The 21,307-nt window shown below is 50.5% G+C and overlaps 1 protein-coding gene across 1 annotated transcript in view; it reads left to right on the top strand.

Annotated features, from left to right (window-relative positions):
* SOGA1 (suppressor of glucose, autophagy associated 1) overlaps positions 1–21,307 on the top strand; it is a 67,910-nt gene that overhangs the window by 22,239 nt on the left and 24,364 nt on the right. Inside the window, 4 exon segments of the mRNA XM_047744125.1 lie at positions 4,233–4,391; positions 15,942–16,004; positions 16,627–17,808; positions 18,979–19,119. Coding sequence (XP_047600081.1) covers positions 4,233–4,391; positions 15,942–16,004; positions 16,627–17,808; positions 18,979–19,119 — 1,545 coding nt within the window.

The following is a 21,307-nucleotide window of genomic DNA, read 5'->3' as shown; positions in this document are numbered from 1 at the left end:
ACTGGCACTGGGGCACCTCTTGGGGGCCTCAGTTTACCCTTCTGTTACATACGGGTCCGAGAGCAGCCAAATCTTGTAGGGCTTATGCAGTTCTAGTGGTTTTGTCCAGCAGGTAGGTTATTGGTGAGGGCGCCTTGAAAAACACCTTGGTTTCTCTCCCCCGCAGGCTCTCTGTCTGTGGTTCTCACAGACTGCCAGCCCCACAGAGCCTCAGTGGGAACATTGCCCAGCATGAGGAAGGCAGGGTGGCAGCGTGTCAAAGACCCGCTCTCCCCCTTGCTTGGTGTGTGGCCCTCGCAACACTCCTTCACATCTCTGAGCCTCAGTTTCCCCTTGCGGAAAATGGAGATAAAACTAGATTCTACCTATAGAGGTTTTTTTTTTAAAGGTTTTATTTATTTATTTTATAGGCAGAGATGACAAGTAGGCAGAGAGCCAGGCAGAGAGAGAGGAAGAAGCAGGGCTCCCCGCTGAGCAGAGAGCCCGATGCGGGACTCAATCCCAGGACCACAACCTGAGCTCAAGGCAGAGGCTTTAACCCACTGAGCCACCCAAGGCGCCCTACCTATAGAGATTTTTGCGAGGTTAAAACAAAATGGCTCAAGTAAAGACAGTGCTGGCCCCCAAATCTTGTGCGGGGTGCTCACCCAGCAAAGGAACAAATATTGGTTGTAGTGTTAATGTTCAGGAGAAGAACCTAGAAGGCAATAGAGGGGCAAGGGCAGGGAAGGGGATGCCAGAATCTCAGCCCGCCTTTGTGGATTAGAATCCCCTGGCGGGCTTGTCCATAGTGCAGATTCCCAGGCCCTAACTCCCATTCCCCCTCCCTGAGGATTCAGAGTGACAGTGACAGGGACGCCCATGAGCCAAGAGGCCCAGTGAGCAGGGGGGCCATGGCCTGGAGGCTGCTGGTTGCTTTTGGCAGGAGCCAGGCCTCAGCGCTGTAAACAGTGACCTCATGGCTGAGCACATTGTTTGCGCTTTGGGGGTTTGCCCTGGTGTCCGGAAGCTGCAGCTGCTTCACCTCCCATAGTATCTCAGCCCCCTGCCCTGGGAGTAGTTGGGAGGATCATCCGAGGATGGAATGAGGCAAGCAGATGGGGCCCTGTGAGCACATGATTCCGTGAACCCTCTGTGGGGCTTATTACTAATACTTTGAGTACAGATATTAACATGATGTCTTCAAGCTTCGGGCCAGCAACAGGGTTAGGTGGAGAGAGCAGGACCCTAAAGTTAAGCCACCTGATATCAAACCTTATTTCTGTAGCTTCCTAGCCATGTGACCTTGGGCAGGTGACCTTTCCTTTCTGCACGTCAGAATGGGAATCATAAAGCCCTTCCTGGGGGGGGGGGGGTGAAAGGCATGTGATGTCAGGAAGTGAGAGCTGATTTTTTTTTTTTTAAACATTTTATTTATTTAACTGACAGAGAGACAGCAAGAACAGGAACACAAGCAGGGGGAGTGGGAGAGTTTGGAAAGCAGGCTTCCCGTCAAGCGGGGGAGCCTGATGTGGGGCTTGATCTCAGGATCCTGGGATCATGACTCGAGCTGAAGGCAGATGCCTAATGACTGAGCCTCCCAGGCGCCCTGTGAGAGTTAATTCTATAAATCACCCGTGAGAGGTGATAGCACGCAGGGCCACTGAGGCTCAGAGAGTGGAAGGACAGGCAGAGACCACCAGACTCCTACCCTCCTGGCTACCATGGTCTTCGCTTCTGTGGGCCTCTCCTGGGGGGCAGAGGGTCCTGTGGAATCTGAAATTAAGGGCTGTTTTGTTCACACTGGAATCCTGTAAGTTGCCTGGGGTTGGACTTTCTCCACATAGCAATCCCTGGGGGTGGGGGATAATGGGGGAAGGAGATCCTGCGGAGAACGGGGCAGAAGGAGGCTGGGGACTCATGGAAGGGGTGAAATCAATACAGTCATTTATGAACCCAAGAGGACCCAGGAATCCGCACAGATCATGACTTCTTGGCGGGGAGTAGTTGCCTCCCTGGTTGAGGCCATAGTGGGGATGGAGTGATCCCTCAGTGGAGAGGAGCTGGCCCCAAGTGGGAACACAGTTAGGAGAGAAGCCCTCACATCAGTCAGGGACACAGCCCTCCCTGGACAGTGGGTGGAGTGGCTGATTGAGGGGAGCATCCCTAGTCAAGTTAGGGGAGGTACAACAGCCATTCTTCACTCCTTCATTTCCCTCTCTTTTCACTTTTTGGAACCTTGGATTTGTTTGTTCTCCCACCAGCATTTACCGGGCACTAGCGTGTGCCAGACCATGCCCTGCTGCTGGGACATGGGGATGTGAAGGAGCCCAGGTGTGATCCGGGGCCTTCATCTCTGTGCCCCCCAGTCCTGCCCCCACGGTCTCAGTAGGATGAATGAATGAATGAATGAATGAATGAAATATTCATCAGGACAGGGGCTTCTGGGTGACCTAAGAGCCCAAACTGAGGATCATAGCCAGGAGCCTGGGACTGAACACTTCAGCAAAAACCCTGACACCAAACTCAAGAGTGAGGCTGTGGGGTATTGGGCCCAGTCCAATAAAATGAGTGCACGGAGGTGAAGCAGTGATGCCAACAGTGCATTAAAAAGTTGCATTTCTCCATGTTCCAGCCACCAGCCCAGGGACTGTGTCATGTGTTCCTCACAGCGGCCCCGGGAGTAGGCTGTCTTAGCTCTACTTACCAGTGACCACACTGAGACTTCAAATGTGTCAATAAACTTGCTGTGGGTGTCCACACAGAAAGTGCTGGAATCGGACTCAGTTTAGTTCTCCCTACCTGCCAAGTCCTTGTTCTGATACTGACGGGTTGCTCACCCCACGATGTGGACAGGGACAGGGGAAGATTCTGGCCATTCCTGGAGATCTTCAGGGGCAGAGTGCAGTAGTGGGCAACAGAGGGAGGGAGAGGCAGGGCTGAATTTCCTTTCTGGCCGTTGTTTTTCCTGGCCTGTCTCTCACACTGCCAGTGGGTCCATGCCGAGCTGGGCCTGGGTCCAGGCAGAGGGCAGAGGCAGGGAGGGCCCTCTTCGCTTCCGGCGTGGAGGAGGCTCTCTTCCCCTGCCGTTTCCGAGACTGGCAGGCCTGGGGCGTTGGGCTGTCTGCCCCTTACATACCTCTTGCTGGCAAAGCCCTTGGACGCCTCCAGAGTCTGGCCACGTTGGCCTCTCAGGCAGATCCTAGGGGTTCCCTCTAGCTCAGCTTACCCTGGCTTGGCATGACCCTGAGTCAGGTCACTTAGGCAGCGAGCCTCACACAGAATTGGGGTAAAGGTACATGAATCTGGCACATGGTAGGTTTTTGACAAATGATAGTGCCTGGATCACTCAGGGGTAATTGGGACTTATCCGCTCAGAGGAGCCTACCACACCCCCAGAAGTTCCCCTTTCCTGGCCTTTGACCCTCAGGGTGTCCTTGAGGAAACGGGGTGCTTTGCTGCAGAGCCCTGGCACCAGGATTGGCATTTGCAACTCTGTTAGTTCCTTTCCGTAGGGATGACTTGGACCCACGCCCAGCCTTTGTCATTTAGAGCATGTTCTATATCCCAGACAATTTGAAACCAGCCTCAGGGTCACATCATGACTTCCAGCAAGTCATGCCCTCTCTGAGCTTGGCCTGAGCACTCCCCCAGCACTCGCTGTGCTGGCCCAAGGCCGAGGTGTTTTGTGCAATTGCTGATTCAGTCCTTCTGCTGGGCCCGTGAGGCTGCCGCTATTACTACACCCATTTTGCAGTTAAGGAAACTGAGGTACAGGGTCGGGAAATGGTTTGCTCAGGATCACGTGCTGGTTGGTGGCAGCAGTGGGATTCAGATGGCTCTGGGGCTGCCCGTCTTGCTCTGGTTTCCACTCCAGCTGACTTCCCTTCCTTTAAAATGAGCTGGCCCTGCCACAGGCTCTTGTGAGAATTGGAAACACCGAATGTGCTGGATAATGGAGAAGGCCTTGCTTAAGAACAGGCAGGGTCTTCCCGGCTTCCTGGGGCCTGAACTGTGATATAGACACTGGGAGCACAGGGTACCTGGGTTTGGGTTTTGCTTCTGCTCTTTCCTGGTTGTATGACCCCCTACCCTCTACTGACTTCTCTGTGCCTCGGGTTTCTCATTTGCTAAGTGGGAGTGGTAAGAGACCCTGTCTGCTGGGGGGTTGCTCTGCAGCCAAGGTGGGGCGGGGCAGAACGGGGCTGGGCGGAACGGGGCGGGGTCCCTGCTCATCACCCACCCTTGCTCAGGTCTCTAAGGACATCTCCGTGCGGCTGCATAAGGAGCTGGAGGCGGTGGAGAAGAAACGGGCGCGGCTGGAGGAGGAGAACGAGGATCTCCGGCAGCGGCTCATCGAGACTGAGCTGGCCAAGCAGGTGCTGCAAACGGAGCTGGAACGGCCGAGAGAGGTGAGGACCTGTCCGTCCCAGGCAGGGCCAGGCCCGGGCAGGTGGGCGCATGCCGGCCCCACCCAGCTGGGGCTCTGAACCACTGTGTCTGCACAGTTACGCCTCCCTGGCAGAGCTGTCTTATTCATGCGTTCATTCCTGCAACACACATTTCCTAAGTACTGCTGTGTGCGCTGTGTCCCAGACGCTGAGGGCACAGTGGTGAATGAAAGACACTGATTCCTGTCCTCCAGGGGCCCACAGGCCAATGAAGGAGACAGTCATTCACCTAAGAACCACAGCTGTGGGAGGATTAACTGGGAAGCACTCCATGGTGCCCAGCGTGGGGCCTGGCCCTCTGCCTCAGTTTCCTCACCTACAGAACAGGACAAGGACGCCCCCAGTCGTGTGAGGACTCGCTGGGGTAACTTGTGTGGACGTGATTTAGGGACTGCCATTTGGTGTGGAGGCAGTGCTGGGGCTGAACCTCTGGCCGGTGTCTCAACACAGATGTTAGGACGTTAGATTCTTCCTGAAATATGGCCCCCAGGCACCAGCCTCTCTGGCTTTGCTCATGTGAGTCCTTCCACTTACATGTACTTTCTGTCTTCTGCTATGTGTTGGGCATGTGGCGTGTTAAGTACTGTGCTAGACACTTCCCCTCCACAATTTTCATAAAGGCCCAGTGAGGTTGTGATTGTTACCCATTTTTGGATGAGGAAACAGCCCCTGAGAGAAAGAGAGATGTCCTCAGGTTGCACAGGGCCCAGGGGCTCTGCAGAATGCCTCTTGAAAGCCATCCGCCTAGGTGATGCCTAGGGGCTAGAATCCTCCAGAATCAGGGGTCTGTGTTCCCGACGGCTCTGGGCAGCTTCTGACCACAGAGGCACAGCTGGGCCTCAGCTGTCTAGCTGCGCATGAGGATGTCCTGGGATTGTACATTGTTCTAGGGCACTCCTCACCTTCCCCGAGGGCAGGCATGCCAGTGTTCCAGGACCGGAACACCACGGCCCTGAGGCCAGAACAGTTCTCCGGCTACCCTTCCTCTGGGCATGTTGGTGTGACGTGCCAGTGGCTTCTCAAGTGTAGAGACAGGGGGCATTTGCTGCTAAGGGCCAGGGGGGAGGCCCCCCCACCTCAGGCAGCCCCGCCCCCCACCCCTCCCGCCCCTCCCGCCCTGTGGTCTGGCCCACAGCACAGGGGCCCTTTTCACACATCTCACTGCTGCCACCCTTGATAGTGAAAAGGGGAGACAGTTTCAGAGAGTGCCTTGAAGCTTAGCATGTTTCTTTTTTGTTTTTTAAAGATTAATTTATTTATTTTGGAGAGAGTGTGTGTGTGAGCAGGGGGAGGGGCAGAGGTTGAGAAGCAGGACTCCTCACTGAGCACATGACCCTGAGATGATGACCCAAGCCAAAATCAAGAGTCGGACACTTAACTGACTGAGCCACCGAGGCGCCCCAACTCAGCGTGTTTCTATTGTAAAGGAGAGGAAACTGAGGCCCAGAGAGGGACAGGTTGCCTGACTTCAGCGCCCCCTTCCTTAGCAGAAGCCACATCCCCTCTAAGTTTCTGTTTCTCCGTTTGATATCAGGATAATAACGGTACCCAGCCCATGAGGTTGTTTATGACAGATTGGGTAACCATAGAACCCTATGAAGAAGTTAAAAAGAATAAAGTAGTATGGCGATTCCTGAACAAATTAAACATGCAATTATTATTATATGAGCCAGCAATTCCACTTTGGAAACTGTGCCCCGAAGAACTGGAAGCGGGGACCTGAACCGATATTTGTACCCCTCTCTTCTGAGCAACATTATTCATGATAGGCAAAAGGTAGAAGCAACCCAAATGGCCATCAGTGTATATATATATATATATACAGTAGACTCTTGGTAAGCTTCGAAAAGGAATGAAATTCTGACACGTGCTACACCATGGATGAACCTTGAAGACATGATGCCAAATGACATAAGCCAGCCACCAATGGACCAGTATTAGATGGTTCCAAGTATAGGACGTATCTAGGGTAGTCCAAATTCATGGAGGCAGAAAGCAGGGTAGAGGTAGCCAGGTGCTGGAGAGAGGAGGCAGTGGGGAATTGGTATTCGGTGGGTATAGAGTTTCAGTTTAGGATAATAAAAAAGTTCTAGAGATGAATAGTGGTTGCTTGGCAAAGCGAATGCACCTAGTGCCACTGAAATGTATCCTTGAAAATGACTAGAAATGGTAAATTTCATGCTATGTATATGTTAGCACAGTTAAAAAAAAAAAGAAGGCAGATATGTAAGTACTGGTGCTGAAAGATATCCAATAGGAAAAGAAAATTAGAGAGCTGTGTGTGTATATATATTTATATAGTGCAATCCCACTAAGTATTTTGAAAAGGCATACAGAGTAGACTGGTTTTGGGGCATGTGTATGTGCAAATGCATGGCAGAGGTGTGGAGGAAAATCCCCTGAACTAAGGAGTGAGAAATGCTAGGAATAGCACAGGAAAGAAAATAAGTTTACTTCATGTTCTTTTAATTAGTGCTGTAGTTAGGTGGATTTGGGTGGGGGGATTATTTGTGAAGTTTGAAATACAGTCAAGCATGTAAAGAACCCCATATGGGGCTGCGTGGTGCTGGGCATGCAGTAGGTGCTCAAGAAATACCAGTTCAGTTCCCCTAGGAAGGCAATGTCAGCAAGGCAGGTCTGGCCCTCCAGGACATGCCCCTTGGCTTGTTGGGAATCTGGGCAAGGGGGCGTGGCCCTTTGTTTATTTGCTGATTGCCTGCTCCCCTTCCCCTCCTCCTTCCTGACATGGTTTCCATGGAGATGAGGGTCCCTTAGCCATTCTGCCAGAGCTGCTGGAGTCCCATCATCCAGCTCTGCCTTTGCCATCCTGACAGGTTGCTGTGGCGATACTGTCACCCAGCTGGGAACAGGAGCCCCTGGCCTGAGCTGATGTGGTTCCCATGGAGATCACTCTTCACTGGAGAGAAGGGAGGGTGGCCAGCCCCACCCGCCCTCTGCAGTGGCACCGTTGCCCAGCTGGGCTGCGGCTCAAGAATCGTAACAGCAGCCTCCCCTCATCCAGTATCATTCCCCCGTTCTCGTGTTTTAGGCAGAAAGCCAGTATGAGTGTTGACGTGATGTATTAGAATATAGTGGCTGTCTGAGTGCTTGCTCTGTACCAGGCACCACACCAACGGCCTCCCAACATACCTAGAGCTGTTATCCTCATTTTATAGGTGCTACTCTTCTCGACAGTATTTTAATCATAATTCACATTCTATAGGGGCACCTGGGTGGCTCAGTGGGTTAAAGCCTCTGCCTTCAGCTCAGGTCATGATCCCAGGGTCCTGGGATGGAGCCCCGCATCAGGCTCTCTGCTCCGCGGGGAGCCTGCTTCCTCCTCTCTCTCTCTGCCTGCCTCTCTGCCTACTTGTGATCTCTGTCTGTCAAGTAAATAAATAAAAAATCTTTAAGAAAAAAATTGACATTCTATAAAAGTCACCATTTAAAAATGTCAAATTTAATGTGTTTTTTTTTTAAGATTTTATTTATTTATTTGACAGAGAGAGAGATCACAAGTAGGCAGAGAGGCAGGCAGAGAGAGAGAGGGAAGCAGGCTTCCTGCTGAGCAGAGAGCCCGATGAGGGGCTCGATCCCAGGATCCTGGAATCATGACCCAAGCTGAAGGCAGAGGCTTTAACCCACTGAGCCACCCAGGTGCCCCAAATTTAATGGTTTTTAATGTATTCATGGTGTTGTACGTCCATCACCATGATCTAACTCTAGAATATTTCCATTGTCCCTGAAAGAAAGCCCGTACCCGTTAGCAGTCACTCCCCGTTCCCGCTGCCCTCCAGCCCCTGGCAACCGCTAATCTCCACTGTGGCTCTGGATTTGCCTGTCTTGGACATTTTCATACGAATGGAATGCTGTGATAGGTGATGTTTTATAACTGGCTTTTTTCACGCAACATCAGGTTTTCAAGGTTCATCTGTGTTGAAGTATGTGTCAGTACTTAATTCCTTTTTATGGTCAAATAATAATCCATTGTATAGATAGACATTTTGTGTGTCCACTCATCAGTTGATGGACATTTGGGCTGTTTCCGCCTTCGGACTAATAGAAGGAATGCTGCTCCGTACATTTGCACACGGGTTTTGTACAAGATCCAGGTTCAGCTCTCCTGGGTGTATACCAAGGAGTGGACTGCTGCATGTAGATGGGACTGGGAAAAGACAAAGATGGGCTTCCAATCCAGAACTCTATCTCCCAAAGTCACCCCGACTCTTAGGTGCTGCCCCACCTTCCTCACCCTGTCCAGGGACCTCCCTAGGGCCCTGCTGTGTTTTCAGAGCCTCTAAAGGGGCTGCTGACTGCAGGAAGGGAGCCCCTCTGTCTCTGGCGCCGGCTTCTTACCCCGATTCCCACTCTGATGGGGTAGACAGGGTGCTGACCTTAGCATCACATCACCCAGGTTCAGCGCTGGGTTCTGCTGGCAGTGTCATCTGATGCATCCAGGCCGTGGTTTGTATGGTGAGGGGCAGGCTCGAATTTGGGGTCACACGGGCCTGAGTTTGAATGCTGGCATTTAAGTTGCCACTCACTTGCCAGTGACTGTGCTGCTGGGCAAATCATGTAACTGTCCCAGGGCTCGGTTTGTTCGTTTATAAAACAGGAGTATGCATGCCTGCCTCTCAGGGATGAGCAGGTGAGGTGCTTAGTGGAGGGGAAGGGCTTGGTAAATGCTGGGGATCCTCATTACCCTTTCAAACTGCTGGCTGGCTCTGGGTCTGCAGTCCCATTTACCTTAAAGAACACGTTTCTGCTGCCCTTAGCAAGGCGCGGTCTATAGCAAGCTGCCACTTGCCCGGATAAGGAGCAGTTACATTGCAAATCATGCCTGCCATTGTCAGTGTGGGTCCCCGTGACTTCTTCTTCTTTTTTTTTTTTTTTAATTTATTTATTTGACAGAGAGAGAGAGAGGTCATAAGTAGACAGAGAGGCAGGCAGAGAGAAGGGAGAAGCAGGCCCCCTGCTGAGCAGAGAGCCCGATGTGGGGCTCGATCCCAGGACCCTGAGATCATGACCTGAGCTGAAGGCAGAGGCTTAACCCACTGAGCCACCCAGGTGCCCGGTCCCCGTGACTTCTGACGTGAGGCTCATGTCTAAGCCAGTCCTTGCTTCCTTCCCCCAGATGGTCTCCCCGTAATGCGGAGCCACGTGGCCTCTAGCTGCTTCAGTTGGTCTGGAGGAAGAAAGCCTCGGTCTTCAAGACGCACCCCCACCGCAGGTCCCCTCTAGAGTAAATTTTGCATGCACAGCGCTGTCTGTGTTTTCAGTGAGACCCTTTCAAGCATCCCCTCCATGTTTGGTGAAAATCTGCCCAGCTGTTTTGGCAACAGGTTCATTTTTATTCCTTGAAGGTTGGTCTTTGTTTCCTGGCAGCACGGGAGGGAGCAGGGAAGGAGTTGGTGCACAGGGGCCCCTCCAGAGCTGAGCTCAGGCAGCCTCTCTGTGCAGCCTGGACATGCGGGGGACCCAATCTACTAGTCTCCTAGAGAAAGACGAGGGAGGACATAGGCTCTGCTCCTAGCAGGAGCCATTAGACCAAGGATGTGGAAAGCACCCCCCCCCACCCCAGCTGCTCAGAGATGGTCTTGTGAGTTGCTGCTGGTCAGTGGGGAAGTCCCTGATGTGCGCAGGCCAAAGAATGTGCCCTTGGGGTCCGTCACTTAGCGACAGGCATTCTTGTTGGTGGCTGGGACTGTCCCGCCTTGCCCATTCCTTCCCACTCTCCTGAGGCCTGGGGCCAGAACATCTGCCCCTGGGGGCTCCACAAAGGGGCTCTGACAGGCCCTGGCTCCCTAGAGGGGCACCGCAGCCCCCCAGGCCGCCTGGCCAGCTGCTGCCCTGCAGAGGGAAGGAGATCTTTGTGCTCTGTGAGCCTGCCTTGTTTTCCCTCCAGAGCTGAAGGGTAGTGTGGGAGCCCAAATGGCTTGGGAGGGGGGCGCGGAGAGGGTCAGTCCCAACCAGAAAAGGCTGGAGTTACTCTGGTCCTGAAAGTGTTTCCCGCTCTGGCCCCTCGTCTCTGCCCACTGCCCTCCCTTCCCAGTGATGTTACATGCGAGGTTCATGGTACTCAGAGTGTACTGTCTGCCAGTTGGAGAGGTGTCCAGTGACTTTTCTTGGGATAGTATGTAAAAAACATCTCACTATGATTTTCCTCCCTCCACCCGAGAGGTTAGAGGTAGACTAATAGAAAATACAAGTAAGTCATAAGAAGGAAAAATTCACCTGTAATCCAATATTCAGGGGGAGTTACTCTGAGTAATTATCAAATTATTATTTGGGTGGCAGGGGCATATACTTCCAAAACATTTTTCTACTTACATGCACACACATATTGAAATGTATAGGTCTAGATGCATTTTTTTCCCTTCTAACAGAGGCGCTCAATGAAGCAAAAATATCACTACAAAAGCACATCAGGGCCGGCCCAGCCTACCACTAAGGGTATATCTGACCCCAGTGGTATTGGTTGCCTCGGGCAGAAAAACTGGGGACTTGGGCTCACTGTGTTCCTTTTTGTGATTTTTTTTTTTTTAAGTAGTTGACACACAACATGACATTGGTTTCAGGTGTACGACATAGTGATTGAACAAGTCTGCACATTTTGCTGTCCTCACCATAGGTGTAGCTGTCGTCTGTCACCACACAGCTCTGTTACAACACCATCGACTACATATCCTGTGCTGTACCTTTCATCCAGGAGACCTATTCATTCCATAACTGAAAGCCTAGATCTCTTATATTGCACCCAAATTCCCCCATTTTTGTGGTTTTTGAAGCTTGAACAATGTGAATGTGTTATCCAAAAAAATAATAGAAATAATAATAACCCTACATAAAAAATGAGAAGGAAGCCTCTCTTAACCACCTCCTTCAATTCTGCTCCTGACCTAGCTTAACCCCTGGTTAGCAGGTTGGTTTGTGTCTTTTTAGCCTTTCTCCGTGTTCACACAATGTGTATTTCTCTGTGTATTTTTAGAAAATAAAGATGGGATTATATTGTATCCATGGTTTCTGTAACATGTAGAATAATGTAGCATGAACACAAACTTTTTAAAAATGCTGGGTGGTTGGGGTTTTCTTTTGCCTGAGGTGCTTATTATAAAAATCAGAGATCACAGAGTCAAGTAAACATAGGAAGGAAAGAAAAGTCTAAAAGAGCACCGTCTATTTCAGTATTTAAACACACAGCCAAAGGTCGAGAAGGAGCTCCAACTGGCTGTCTGCTGTGGTCACCCTCAGGTTGGGGAGGAGAATGGCTGGGGCCGGGGGTGGGGGTGGACTTCTGATTGTCACTGTTGTGTAGATTTACAGTGAGATTGTATTTTTCTATATTAATTTATTTTAAAAAATATTTTGGAATGAGAAAAAAAGCTTAAAGAAAAAGCTGGAGGACTGTGTCTCCCCCACCTGCCACAAATGTGGGGGGAGAAGAGAGCCAAGTGTAAGTTTGCTATATTCTCATTGTGAACAGCCTGGGGTATGTTCTTCAGACACACACACACACACACACACACACACACACACACACCCTTATTTCTTTAACAATGGTAACATGCTCTAGGTTTTTCTTTTTTATAACAGCTTTATTGAGATATAATTCACATACGATAAAGTTCGTCTTTTTAAAGTGTACAGTTCAGTGGTTTTGTAGAATATTCAGAGCTGAACAACCTTCACCACTTTCTCCGTTCAGAACCCCAAGCCCGTCAACAGTCTCTCCCCAGCCACTCAGGGTGGGGGGGTGGGGGGGCCACACCCAGCCCTGGGCAACCATTGATCTGCTCTCTATCATTGTGGATTTGCCTACTGTGGACATTTTATGTAAATGGTATCCTACATTGTGTGGCTTTTTGTGACTGGCTTCCTTCACTTAGCGTGCTGTTTTCAGGATACACACATATGGTATCAAGTATGAGTCCTTCGTTATTTTCGGTGGGTGAGCGATGATACTCCCGCGTGTGGATATACCACATTTTGTCCATTTGTCAGTTGGTGGACATTTGGGTTGTGGGTTTTGTTGCATGTGTTCCTTCTTTTCCTTACCAAGATGTCTCAGAGACTTTACTATGTCAGGAAATCCCACTCCCATCCGTCCTTTTTCATGGTGTTAGGCATGGTAGGATTTCATTCCTTTATATGTGGTGGGTGAGACCTCATAGCACCCTGCCCCCCCCTCCTGTCACCCCATTTCCTCCCTCCAGGGAGTCTGCAGTGCTTGAAGATCACCTGAAGCGGCTCAGTTTTGTAGGGAAAGGAAGGGGTTCGCCCAGGATGAGAAACTCACTGCTGTGGGATTGCCAGAGTTCAGCTCCCAGTGGAGGCCTCCCTTCCCCCTCAGCTTGCGATAAGCCAGCCCGGATCTGTGAGCCTGACTGTCAGTCACCTCACCACTCACTCCATGCCTGGGTGTCCCTCTGAGCACCCCCTTCCCAGGCACCATTTGTGGGAGGGGCTGTTTGTGGGGGGAACCTGTTTTGTGGCTTCACCCCATTTCCGGCCTTCTCCTCCTTGATTTTGAAAGATGCCAGATCAGCCCTTTTCACATACTGGCTCTTTGCTCTGGGCCCCCAGCTGCTGAAATGTCAGCCTCTGTTTTCCTGCCTCGTTTGCATTTCAAAAGGTCTCTTTAGGATTTGATTGGGCTCCAAGATATACTTCAGACCCCAGCTGGAGTTCAATTCCTAGGCTCTCTGGTTCCAGGCTGGGCGCACTGTAGAATCAACCTGGGAAGCTGTTTAAAAATCCCAATGCCTGGGACCCACCCTGGACAATTACAGCAGCATCTCTGGGACCTGGAGCATCAGCATTTTTTGTTAAACTTCCCCTAGGTAATTGTGATGTGCACCCAGGTTGAGAGCCGCTGTGCCCCCTCCACTTGGCGCACATTTTCTCCTTCCAAGTCTTGGGAACTATGTCAGGACCTCGGTCGAGAACTGGCTCTGGGTCAGCTATGGATTTACTGTGGGACCTTTCTCCCACCTTCAGCGAGGTGGGGGCTTGGATTAGATCCATGGTTCTTGATGAAGTTCTAGAATATAGGTGAGGTTCAGTGGGGTGAGGTCCGGAGCCGATGACCAAGAAAGAATTCTTGAGACATCTTTGGTGCAAAATGGTGGTTTATTAAAGCACGAGAACAGGACCCGTGGGCAGGAAGAGCTGTGAGGAAGAGTTGTGAGGGATGGCAGGTTAAGTACCATGGAGTTGGGGGGAGGTAAGGAAAAGGGAGGTTTCAATAGAATTTTCATATGCTAAAGAGGACCTACGAAAGATACCAGATACCAGAGGCTTTGCCATTGCCAAGGTCATTTTGCCCCCTTAGCAAGGTATTAACATTAAGATGGGTGGGAAATTCCTAAAGAATGTCACACATGTCCCACCCAGGGGTGGGGGAAGATTGGAGGGTGTCAGCTTTTGCTTTGTTCTCAGCCAGCCTTCTGTTCCCTCATCAATTCTCACTTTCAGGGATGGGTGTGAGAAGTGGGGGGCTAGGGAAGCATGCATTCAAACACCTGGGAGCACTCTCAGAAAATACTCAGTTGAACTTGAAAAGTCAAAGGCAACCCAAGCGTGGTTCTGTACATTTAGTATAAATCATCCTTCTCGCGGGAAGGAATGTTCAACACACTCATCCATCTGAGTGACTTTTAAATTTTATTTTTTAAAAAAATTTTAAAAGATTGTATTTATTTATTAGAGCAAAGAGAGGGGCAGAGGGAGAGGGAGAGAGAGAATTTCAAGCAGATTCCCCACTGAGCACTTTGTGGGGGACGAGTGGGGAGCTCGAATCCTTGACCTTGAGATCATGACCTGAGCTGTTATCAAGTCAGTCTCTTAACCAGCTGAGCCACCCAGGAGCCCCCTGAGTGAATTTTTTTTTTTTTTAAGATTTTATTTATTTATTTGACAGAGAGAGATCACAAGTAGACAGAGAGGCAAGCAGAGAGAGAGAGAGGAGGAAGCAGGCTCCCTGCTGAGCAGAGAGCCCGATGCGGGACTCGATCCCAGGTCCCTGAGATCATGACCTGAGCCGAAGGCAGCAGCTTAACCCACTGAGCCACCCAGGCGCCCTGAGTGACTTTTTTAAACATCAAGAAACTTTGGGAGAAATTATTGTAACATTTCCTCAAGTTCCCCTCCATAAGGTTTGTGCCATTTTGCATTCTTCCCAGAGGAATAGGACTTTTCCTGCTTCTCCATAGCTTCACCAATAGAATATATTGTCAGATGTTTGGATTTTTGCCCATCCGATGGGTGAGAAATGGTCTCTGGGTGTAGTTTTAATTTGCATTTCTCCATCTTGAATAGGGTTGAACATCTTCCTCTGGTTACAAGCCATTTACCTTTCTTTTCCTGAATAGTTTTTCATATCTCTAGCACATTTTAGTATAGGTTTGTTGGCCTTTTTGTTTCATATTTTATGAAGCTCTATACGTACTTAGGATATTAACCCTTTGTCAGTGCAATAAACTGCAAATGTTCCCAGTATCGTTTATACTTTTACTTTCTTAGGGTACTTTTTTCAATGTAGAATTTGCTTATCTAATTAAGAGTATCAATTTCTTAAAAAAAATCAGTTTCATTCCATATCAGTTCTGGATTTTTGAATGATGATTATTATGGTGTTATTTTGCATGAAAACTTACAATTTAAATTGTGAAAAATCAAGCAGTCCCTCCTGTGTAATTGTGATCTGTTTTACCCATTATGCATTTTGTTTATTAGTATGCATTCCGAATTAAAGTCCACGAGGACAGGATTCCCCCTGAAATGGAGATTTGCGTGTTTATGGAAGAGTCCCCTTGGGAATAATGCCACCAAGGAGCCTCAGAGCATTCACACTAACGGCTTCGGCCCATCCTCTGGGGAGCTCTGGAACTGGGACGGCTGTTCAGAGTTGTTCTGAGTTGAGGCAGGAGGCCGTGGACCAGTCATTGCATATGGGCATATGACCTTGAACCAAGGGGCTGCCCTCAGCCAGCAGCATCATTTAGGTCTTAGTTGGGGGAACAAGTGCCCCAGTTCTGAGGAGGCGGGAATCTGGGTGGAGTCCATAGCATCCTCCCCAGGTATCCTGTCTGGCTTGTTCATTGCCGTGTCCTCTGTGCCTAGCTGTACCTGGCACATAATAGGTACTCAAGAAGTATTCAGTGAATGAATGAAAGACATAGAAGAACAGAAACCCAGATTTCTAGGTCTTGGCCCAGGCCAACTGGATCATAATGTAGGGGAGGGGTTGGAGGGCAACCCTGGGCAGGTGTGATCAGAGTCCTCTCCTTACATGCTTCTGGCCTGCTGGGTGTTCTTGAGGACCCCTGTAACTCAGTAGTTGGTGCTGGTCAAGCACTGATTGTGGCTGGGCTAGGCTGGGCAAGGAGGGGGGCCCACAGTGGAACCCAAGGCACCTTGACTACTTTCGATGCCCATCATCAACCTATGAGCTTTCAGTTTTCTGAGTTTTTTTTTTTCTTTTTCTTTTTGTATTTTGTTTTTAATTCCTAGCATTCCTTGAAGAAAAGGGGAACTCGCTCCCTGGGGAAGACAGACAAGAAGCCTTCGGTGCAGGTATTTCCTGGCAGCCCCCACGGCCCCCACAGGCAATTTTGAATCTGAAGGGCCGAGGCCTAACTCCAAGTGGCCCGGGAAGCCCACTCTTCCCCAGCCTCAACCCCACCCTTTTCCTTTTCACTTTCTTGGCTTCAGTGCTCGTTTCACTTCCCAATATGATGCCCGGAGCCCATGGTTCTTGCACTGGCAGATGGATAAAGTGCTACATACAGATGTGGTGTAGGTCAGGCATAGGGTACAGTTAGCCTCTTGTGGTCCTGGATTGTCAGCGTGCCAGGCACTTTTCCTACATTATCTCTTTTAATCCTCCCTGTGGCTCCATGAGGAAGGGAGTGTTACTGCCCCATTTTACAGATGAGGAAACTATAGTAGTCATGGTAGCAGCAGTGGCAGCAACAGTTGCGTGGCAGGATGTCGCCTACTCCAGGAAGCCCTCCCGGATTCCCTAGGCTGTGCCACATCAAGGAGGTCTCCCTCCCCGTCTCCCCTGCTCCTCAAGAGTCAGGCCCTTGTCTGATTCCTTCCTGTGTCCCCCAACACGTAGTTAGTGCTCCCCGACATGCGGTCGTGACACTCACCTTCCTGGGTCCTGTGTGTCCCTGTGTCCATCTGGCTGCAGGAGGACAGCGCAGACCTGAAGTGCCAGCTGCACTTTGCAAAGGAGGAGTCAGCCCTCATGTGTAAGAAGCTCAGCAAACTCGCCAAGGAGAACGACAGCATGAAGGAGGAGCTGCTCAAGTACCGCTCGCTCTTCGGGGACCTGGACGGCGCCCTGTCTGCTGAGGAGCTGGCTGACGCACCCCACTCCCGGGAGACCGAGCTGAAGGTGCACCTGAAGCTGGTGGAGGAGGAAGCCAACCTGCTGAGCCGCCGCATCGTGGAGCTGGAGGTGGAAAACCGAGGCCTGCGGGCAGAGATGGACGACATGAAGGATCATGGCGGCTGCGGCAGCGGCGGCGAGGCCCGCCTGGCCCTCTCTGCGCTGGGCGGTGGCGAGTGCGGGGAGAGCCTGGCCGAGCTGCGGCGGCACCTGCAGTTCGTGGAGGAGGAGGCCGAGCTGCTGCGGCGCTCGTCGGCTGAGCTGGAGGACCAGAACAAGCTGCTGCTGACCGAGCTGGCCAAGTTCCGCGCGGAGCATGAGCTGGACGTGACGCTGTCGGAGGACAGCTGCTCTGTGCTCAGCGAGCCCTCGCAGGAGGAGCTGGCGGCCGCCAAGCTGCAGATCGGCGAGCTCAGCGGCAAGGTCAAGAAGCTACAGTACGAGAACCGGGTGCTACTCTCCAACCTCCAGCGCTGTGACCTCGCCTCCTGCCAGAGCACGCGGCCCATGCTGGAGACGGACGCCGAGGCCGGGGACTCTGCCCAGTGTGTGCCCACAGCTCTTGGCGACGCCCCCGGCCCCCATGCTGCCCGGCTCTGCAGGGCCCGGGAGGCCGAGGCGCTGCCTGGGCTGAGGGAACAGGCCGCGCTGGTCAGCAAGGCCATCGACGTCCTGGTGGCCGATGCCAACGGCTTCTCGGCTGGCCTCCGCCTCTGTCTGGACAACGAGTGTGCTGACTTTCGGCTGCACGAGGCCCCCGACAACAGCGAGGGTCCCAGGGACGCCAAGCTCATCCATGCCATCCTGGTGAGGCTGAGTCTGCTGCAGCAGGAGCTCAATGCCTTCACGCGGAAGGCGGATGCCGCCCTGGGGGGGTCTCCCAAGGAGCAGCCAGAGCCCTTCTCGTCGCTGCCTGCCTTGGGCTCCCAGGGGCCCTCCAAGGAGATGCTTTTGGCCAAAGACCTTGGCTCTGACTTCCAGGTAAGATGTCCCAGTCACAGTCCCCGTTACTTCTTTTGCTAGAAGTTTTTTGCCGAATCATATGCAGGACAGAGTGGCACATGGCACGCGAGTGTGCGGCTTACTGGATTTTCCTAAGGGGAGCACACTGATGTTCTCATCACCCAGAACATGACCGTGTCATCATCACAGCATGCCCTTTGAAGTCTTTCTGTACATGTCCTCTCGCGGGCTTGTTTCTCACCCAGATTGTTTTATGTGGTACCTGCTGTCACCACACAACTGATTGTTCTTGTGTAATGTGTCTAGTGGTTCGTGTGCTTACACTGCCGTATTTATTGGTCATGTACTTTTTGTGCTTGGAGCTGGAACAAAACCAGACCTGATGCCTGTCCTCTGGTCCCTATCATCTAGTGGGGAAGAAAGAGGTTCATCAAGATGTCAGGCCACTGGAATGTGAAATGACACGGATAGGAGGGCTCTCAGGAAAGGACACTTGGTTCTGTGAACAAGGAACTTGACCTCGTCTTTAGGTCAGGGATGGCCTCTGATGTGAGCTGAGATCATAAGGGTTGATTAGCAGGGAAGAGAGTTGTAAGCAGAGAGAGCAGCCCGTGAGAAGGCACCATGCATCATGGCTGAAAGGAGCATGGTGTGCCTGCGGGCAAAGGGAAGGAGGGCAGCTGGGTTATGGGAGCATTTCATCCTGAGAGCAATGAGAGGGGTCTAACCACGTCCGTACAAATTTAGCTTTCTTCCTGACAACTACGCGGTGTAGTTGTGCCATAATTTCTTTAATCTGTGCCCTGCTGATCTGGCTTGATCTTACTTTTTTAAGCAAGCAGGAACCCCCCCCCCCCCAATGTTAGGTCTCCCCCTTGGTTCTTCTGGAGGTAGGAATGAGCTGAGGCTACCCATGTGGCAGGACTGTTGAGGCTGGCTCAGAAGGTTTGTGCACAAGACAGACATTCACAGGACCAGGATTCTCACCCACCACTTGGCTACTCATTCATCCTTTCAACAGAGACTCGCTCGCTGAGTAGTTGTAGGCCCACTGAGGCCCCAGCCCTCAAGTGGGTGGTCAGAGCCTCTTCTAAAGCCCAGGGCCTGGGGTGGGGGCTGCTTCTCGCACCCCCTGGGCCCCTCCCCATTGTTACCTTTGGTCTCTTCTGCCTGTGCCTCTGGGTGCAGCCACCTGACTTCAGGGATCTGCCAGAATGGGAACCCAGGATACGAGAGCCCTTCCGCAGTGGTGACTTGGACTCCAAGCCCGACCCCAGCCGGAACTTCAGGCCTTACCGAGCTGAAGACAATGATTCCTACGCCTCTGAGGTGGGCCTAGGCCTGACGGAGTGAGGGGGAGGGCTGGAGGAGAGTGGCTGGGGCCTCCCAGAGGTGGGGTGATCTGTGGAAAAGCTTAGCTGGTGATGACGTGGATTTTAAGTGTTCTGTGTGATTCCACGCTTCTAGGCAGCAAGCTGAAAGGGAGACAAGGAAGTCTGGGCCTTGGCCTGATAAAAGGAAGCTTATAAACTCATTTGAAAGAATGGATTTTGTTTTGCTATACTAAATTTCACAGGGAATTTGATGGTTTATGTCATTTAACGAAACCACTCATTTCTTTAGCGGGAGGGCAGCAATCTTTATAGTCAGGCTGACTGCTTTCATTCAAATTGTGCAACTACTATATACTGGCTGTGAGATTGTAGACCAGTCACTTGACCTCTCTGATCTCTGTTTTCTCACGTTTACAATAAAGGTGATCCCTCAGAGGGCTGTTGAAGGGATTAAATGCCTTGAAAAGCCTTATTACAGCCTGATCCTGTTGGGTGAGGAAGAGGAGGATGACACATCTCAGGGCCTCAGGGGACCCACCAGTGTGGCTTTGTGGCCTTGGGTCTGTTCCCATTCTTTGGCTGCATCTTTCCAGCTTGTAACATGGGAGGATTCAAGTGGGTGGAGATTGTCCAATTTCTAGGATTCCCTCATCCTGAGACCCCCTCCCCAGCCTTCTGAGTCTTCGCCAGCACTTCATAATGAACCTGAAGTAGGAAAAGGCTCCTGTGGTTGGGATGGAGCCTCCCTGAGACTCCTGAGCCATGGAGAACCTTGTGTGTGTCCCACCCTAAGCACCCTTTTCTTCTGAACATCCTTGGGAAGGCCATTTTGTGGTCCCAGGAAGGCCAAGTGCCCAGGGGGAGAAATTCCCTGGAAGCTGATGAATCAAACTAAGTGGTCTGAGCTTCCTAGCAGCCATGGCAAAAAGGGAAAAACCAAAACATAACATGAAATACTTAGTTCTCATTTTCTGAGAAAAGGAGATAGGCCAGCTCACCTGCATGCCTTTGGTTATTGTTTCATTCAGCCACTCTTGACTGAGCAGTTACAACTTGCCAGGCTCTGGGTTAGGCACCGAGTCCAAGAAGAACTCCGCAAGAATCTTTCATATAAAATAGACATACAAGATATACCTTAAGTCAGAGTGCCTTCCATCACCAAGTTTCCATGTTATTGGCTAGATAAAAAAAAATTTTTTTTTCCACAGAGGGACATCTTGCTGTGCCTGGGAAGGTTTGATGTAGGAGTAGCAGATGATATTTCCTTTTTTTTTTTCCTGCTTAACATGATAGCATAAGAATTTCCCTCTGTTACTAGAAATACTTTAAAAAATTTTAAATTGAAGCATAACACACATAGAAAAGAACTTGTAAGTGGACAGTTAGAATGACTTTCACGAACTGAACACTCCTTTGAAATCAGCGAGCACATTAAGAAGCAGAGCCTGACCTATCCTTGAAGCCTCCCTTCTGGTCCCCATCCAGTCATCATCCTGACTTCTAATAGAATAGATTAGTTCTGCCTGTTTAGCTACAATACTTATAAACACATTTTCCCCTCAAAACGTAGAGCTTTGTCTTTTTCTTAAGATTTTATTATATGGACCTTATAAGCAACAAATAACTAGAGCGAAATCCCAAAGCAGCATTGCATGAAGATATATAGAAGGAAGTCAAGATCACAAGATTGTCAGTTAACCACTGTTCACATTTAAGTGTGTGTCCCCGTGTCCTTTCTGTTTTTCTATTGGGGTATATATCCTTTTTAATCTTTTATTGAAGTATAATATAATGATATATATGCAATTAAGGACACTATCCTTAAGTGTATAGTTGAATGGACTTTTACATATGCATAGACATGTTAACCACACCTATTAATCCCCTAATTTATCCAAATTGTTTCTAAATTTTTGTAGTTATAAACAATGAGACAATGAACATCTTTGCGAAGCCAACTTAGCTTTCTCAATATGTTATTTTCTTCCAATGCATTTCAAAGAGGGAAATTATCAAGGCTAAATTATAATAATAGCTAAATTTGATGTGCACTGTTTTGCTTAATTGTCATGACAACCCCTTGAAGTAGGGCCAGCCACTGTGCCTGATTTGTACTCCAGGGACAGCTTGGACCCCACTTAACTCTCATCCTCTGATCACAGCTCTTCCCCCCACCTCACTCT

The sequence above is a fragment of the Lutra lutra genome, chromosome 9, assembly GCF_902655055.1.
Source record: "Lutra lutra chromosome 9, mLutLut1.2, whole genome shotgun sequence".
Taxonomy (NCBI): domain Eukaryota; kingdom Metazoa; phylum Chordata; class Mammalia; order Carnivora; family Mustelidae; genus Lutra; species Lutra lutra.
This window is presented reverse-complemented; position numbering and strand designations above follow the sequence as displayed.